This window comes from Crinia signifera, chromosome 19, assembly GCF_055691185.1.
Source record: "Crinia signifera chromosome 19, ASM5569118v1, whole genome shotgun sequence".
In the NCBI taxonomy this organism is placed as follows: domain Eukaryota; kingdom Metazoa; phylum Chordata; class Amphibia; order Anura; family Myobatrachidae; genus Crinia; species Crinia signifera.
The window spans coordinates 96,992,705-96,997,919 of NC_139226.1; the positions used below are offsets into that span (position 1 = coordinate 96,992,705).

Consider the following 5,215-nt stretch of genomic DNA (forward strand, 5'->3'; position numbering starts at 1 on the left):
GTGCAGGGAAGATATATCAGGGTGCAGGATGGAGAATATATAGAATAGGGTGCAGGAGAGATATCTCAGGGTGCAGGATGGAGAATATATAGAATAGGGTGCAGGAGAGATATCTCAGGGTGCAGGATGGAGAATATATAGAATAGGGTGAGGGGAGATATCTCAGGGTGCAGGATGGAGAATATATAGAATACAGTATATAGTGCAGGGAGCCGGGTGGAGTGGAGCTAGCACATGGTGCAGGGAGGAAGGGAAGTTCCTCCCGTGGATATAATTAGTGGCTGCTGCTGGGTGTGCGGCGCGTGCTGCGGTGGCTCGTGTCTCCCTGGCAGCGCGTGCTCCCATCCCAGTCTGATGCACCAGTATAACCAGTACATCCAGTACAGGCATCTCCGACTGCTGCAGCTTGGAAGTAACCCCAGTATATATATATATATATATATATATATATATATATATATATATATATATATATATCTACAGTGCGCACAGTTTGCATTATTCCCTATGAGACACACATTTATACAGACACCATGCAATAGCAGAACGTAATGCTGTGACTTACTGTAGCCTGGAGGATGCCTATGGCTGAGGGTCCAGGATGCCTTCATGCGTCTGGATGCAGGAGGTACCACGCTGCATGTACCTGCCGTATTACAGATCTGTAAGAGAGAACACAGGGTAACACGGAACAGCATAGTAATAACAGCAATATCCCAGCTACTACAGCCAGCCAAGAACCTGGAGATCATCTCTACCCCAGACCCCTCAGCTCAGCTAGTGAGGATGATTCAAGCCACCAGTTGGGTACATTAGACTATGCACAACGTGTAGGGATCTATTCACCCCCCCCCCCCCTCCTCTATTACAGCCCCCTCCCCCACATAATAATACATATATAGTCACAAAGGTCTCCTTTGTCACAGGACAGCAGATGGGGCACCCAAGCCAAAATGTGTTTATTTAAATTGGGTGGGAAAAAAACGTTGTTCTATGAAAAGTTTGAATTGGGAGCGTGCGAGCTGTGGATGAGGAGGGGGCTCAGGGGGGAGGCACAGAGGAGTGTGCCAGAAGCGTGCTCCCAGAACGACCCCACTCTTCCAAAGTACATGCTATATTTCCCATAGGCTGGGGTGACCCAGATATCTCAGAGCTTACACTTCATAGAAAAATCAGATTTATATGTTATGTGGAAAGATAAATATAATAAACTCCTTCATATTTCTCCAGAACGTCCTTCATCTGCTGTGTACACATAGGGGGACATCAGGCAATGGGATATTTCAGTAGGTTGCTGTTCCTGTGCTGGATAGCTGCAGGATTGGGTTAAATCTTATGCCCTGTATATTGTGTTCCAATATCAGAGGTAGCCCTATATACTGCAGTAATCTCTAATGCACAGGTGTAACTCCCAGCACCTGGCTTACCATCAGCCAGGTGAGTATATAGCTGGCACTGTAGCCTTAGACTTCTAAATCAAGGCTTATTTCTAGTTCTGCCATCCATTGCTTATATCTTACTATGATATATATAGAGTTGGGTTACTTTGTTCCCCTGCCTAAATCCTATTGCACAGAGGCGACGTTAGAGAACCCATCCGGAGCCTCCTATATTTTATAGGGCTACAATGAGTGTGTAAGGAGATTTTAGTCATCTGCTGGGTTTAATTTGTGGAAATATAGGATAATTATAGCTTGGGATGCTGTATTCGCTTCCTCTTATTAAGGGTTGAATATAATCCCAAACCAAGCCAAACCTGAGCCCTAGGTCTCATACACGTATTACTGATTGCCACCTACACAAAGGCAGCCTTGTAAGTACAGAGGGACAACCTGACAGCTGCCTGAGACCTTGTTACCCAAATGGGAGTTGTTTAAAGTTTGCCCCCCAGATGGGGTGGGAGAAGGGGGGGGGGGGTAGACCACGCCAATAATTGTTACAATAGTCAAATCCCAACTGAAAATTCAAACATAACATAAGAAAGAGGGGGGGATAAGAGGTGGTGCTGATGGAAAGCTGGAGGGGGGGTTGTCAACCGGCATCTAAATCCACCAATCAGGAAGCTGGGAACGGGACTCGCAGCCAGTTTAGTAGAGTTAAGCCAGGTGCACTGGGACGCAGTCACACAGGTTACCATTGAGGGGCTCATTTGCATGCACATATGTCACATCTGCTGTTGCTTTCATAAATCTATTTTGTGTGTTTGTTGGACTGAAGCTTTCCTACGTCAGATCAAATTCTGCCCCCCCCCCCCCCCCTCCTCTCCCCACCACCATCACCACCCACTCCCCTCATTTTGGGGGTTATGCTGATTAGGAACTCCCAGACCCATTACACACCATAGGACCTTTTCTTTCTAAAGCTACCATTGTAAATCTCTAATACATGCAAACGTCAGTTCTTTGATTGTATTGCAGACAGGTTTAACATCAACCAATCAGATGAGCTGTATTTTTGTATACCCATATGTCTAAATAATACAGACGCTTGGCTTGGGGGTAAGTCCCTTATGTAATTACCTTGCAAGCGAATTTATCCCTCCCTGCTGTTTGCATAGTGGAAATATACTTCATTTTCCAATATTAAATAAATGCCTTATAGCCTGGTAAAGGTGAATCGTATGGTTCTACAATGGATACACTATGCAATGACAGATACACAGGGAAACATGTTGCTACATTGTGTACAGGGATATAAGCTTGGACACTTTTAAGTTGTAAAAATGAGTTTGCATTGACTTTGTTACATAGTGGCCGGTGTTATACAGTAATGATGCAGACAATGGAATCACTACCTGCAGAGAAAGATGTACGGTGCAGGCTGGTTCTATCTATTTGCAGATACATTGTTAAACGGAACCAGTCTAAAGCTTAAAACGAGGAAGGAGATGTCAAAAGTAATTGTTTTGTAATCATATTTTTTTTGCATACAAGTGGCAGAGTCAGTTACCTGTCCTGAACAGATGGCTGCTAGCATAAAGCCCATAGAGGGGGGGCGGGCTCCCCAGAGGGGCTTAGTCAAAACCAAAAATGCTTCTGGTGGGAGGAGTCAGAGCCAGGAGGGGATATAAATAGGAGAGATGAGCGCCAGCCTTCCACACTACCTCTTGCAGTGAGATACTGTAACATTGCAGCTATGGCACCCAACATGATCATGTCAGAGTCTGCACACAGCTACCAGCCTAAGCCTGGCAAGAAGAATAAGGAGGCCAGTGAGCTGAGGAAGGTAAGACTGAGACCATCCCAGTATCTGTGCAGGATCTGTACAGACTTGTGCCCGGCAGCTTTGCCTGTGAGTAACCTGGTATTAACCAAACTCTGCGCTTTATTCCAGACTCTCAAACCGCTCATGGAGAAACGCAGGAGAGCTCGAATCAACGAGAGCCTCAACCAGCTAAAGACACTGATCCTGCCTCTGATTGGGAAAGATGTAAGTCTATTCTCATAGACGTCATTGCATAATACAGATACACAGTATAATGCAGCCTAACAGGTGTTACTATGTACAATATATGATAGCATTACTTTATCACTCTCCCTGGGCAAGATGTACTAAGAGTGTTAAAATGGAGAGTGATAAACCACCAACCGATCAGCTCCTAATTGTCATTTGTTTTCAAACGCAGCCAGGAGCTGGTTGGCTGCTACTTTATCACTCGCAATGAAATCATTTTACAAGCCTAGTGCCTCTGGTCCCCGTCTCTTTATCTCTCTCTCTCTCTCTCTCTCTCTCTCTCTCTCTCTCTTTCTCCCTCCATCTCTTTCTTCCACCCCCTTTCTCTCTACCCTCTGTCCCTCTGATACAGACAGTAAGTTACATTACATTGCCCTAGTATCGGTTTCAGCTACAGTCTACACGTTGTTCAGAAATACTGTCCGTAAATCAGTATCGCCTATTTATTAACCATCGTTATTCGTTTCCCCTCGCAGAACTCCCGATATTCTAAACTAGAGAAAGCCGATATTTTGGAGATGACGGTCCGTTTCCTGAAAGACATCCCCCCTGTCCAAACACAAAGTAAGTTCCCGTCATTATACTGAAGCCAGATATATATATATTTGTGTTGGTGCCATTGACTATATATATATATATATATATATATATATATATATATATATATATATATATATATATATATATATATATTATAAATCTGAGACTGAGCTCAGAGTCTTGCAATATGGTAAATGCAACATTTGCAACCTGTGGCGACCCAGCTGCTGTAGAACTACAAGTGTCAGCATGGTGCTGGGAATATGTGGGGTACCTTGGGTTATTGTATAATAAGGGCCTGTTGTGGAGGATAGGTGGGGTGTGCTGTGCGGGTCACTGTGACTTGTGTTCTGACCATTTGGTTCTCCGTCTAGGTTCTGCAGAGAAATACCGTGAGGGGTACAGAGCTTGCCTAGATCGCCTCTCTGGGATCCTCAGCAAAAGCAATGTGATCACTGGGGAGACCTGCAGCCTTCTCCTCAAGCAGCTGCACAAGGGACCAGAGCTCTGCTGCCAGGACTGCACCAAGTCCCCCTGTGCCAAGCAGAGCAGCCCCAGAATCGTCCTACATATCACCCCCAAGAGATTAGAGGTGCTCAGCCCTTCCCCAAAGCAGGCGCCAGCACCAAGACCTGCCCCAAGCCCACCACAGCCCACCACCTGCCTATGGAGACCTTGGTGACCCCCAGGGATGGACACACAAACCTATGACTATACTTTGTACTATGCTGTGTACTATGCACTGTGTACTATGCTGTGTACTATGCTGTGTACTATGCTGTGCACCATCACACACTGACACTTTTACTGTATGTCACACATCCACCTGCTGCGGGCAGCTAGTCCCTGCTGCACACTGTGGGCAATTTAGTCCTTAGAGGGGATTGAATGTATGAGGGTACAAAAGGGGCCCTGGCGAACCCAAAGGGTTTATACACTCAGTATGCGGTCTGCATTATTTATTGGGGGGGGGGGGGGGGGGGGAGGAATGGTGGGGGGGGGTGTTACACAGTGAACCAGCAACAACCAAAACCTGCTGGACTCAGGGGTTACAATGGGCTACGTGCAACGCGTCTTTGTACATATGTATCATCCGCACTTTAGTGTTCACAGATTTTTTTTACGTAAATTTTATACATATTATATATTTTTTTTACAAAATAAAATGAAAACAAACATATTGGTGATGTCGTGTGTTCCTTCTCATTGTCTCATTGTGGTG

The 5,215-nt window shown here is 45.4% G+C and overlaps 1 protein-coding gene across 1 annotated transcript; it reads left to right on the top strand.

Moving 5' to 3' along the window:
• The first annotated feature begins 3,120 nt into the window (after positions 1 to 3,120).
• Positions 3,121 to 4,884, top strand: HES2 (hes family bHLH transcription factor 2). The gene is made up of 4 exons (XM_083161803.1): positions 3,121 to 3,225; positions 3,334 to 3,429; positions 3,930 to 4,017; positions 4,368 to 4,884. The coding sequence occupies exons 1-4, from the start codon at positions 3,136 to 3,138 to the stop codon at positions 4,673 to 4,675; spliced, it is 582 nt and encodes a 193-aa protein (XP_083017929.1). The 5' UTR covers positions 3,121 to 3,135; the 3' UTR covers positions 4,676 to 4,884.
• Positions 4,885 to 5,215: the final 331 nt, after the last annotated feature.

Bases quoted from the DNA above. Each gene is read 5' to 3' on its own strand.
- HES2 (XM_083161803.1), top strand. From the start codon at position 3,136: ATGGCACCCAACATGATCATGTCAGAGTCTGCACACAGCTACCAGCCT. The intron at 3,226-3,333 runs GTAAGACTGAGA...GCTTTATTCCAG, and splicing joins AGGCCAGTGAGCTGAGGAAG to ACTCTCAAACCGCTCATGGA. The intron at 3,430-3,929 runs GTAAGTCTATTC...TTCCCCTCGCAG, and splicing joins TGCCTCTGATTGGGAAAGAT to AACTCCCGATATTCTAAACT.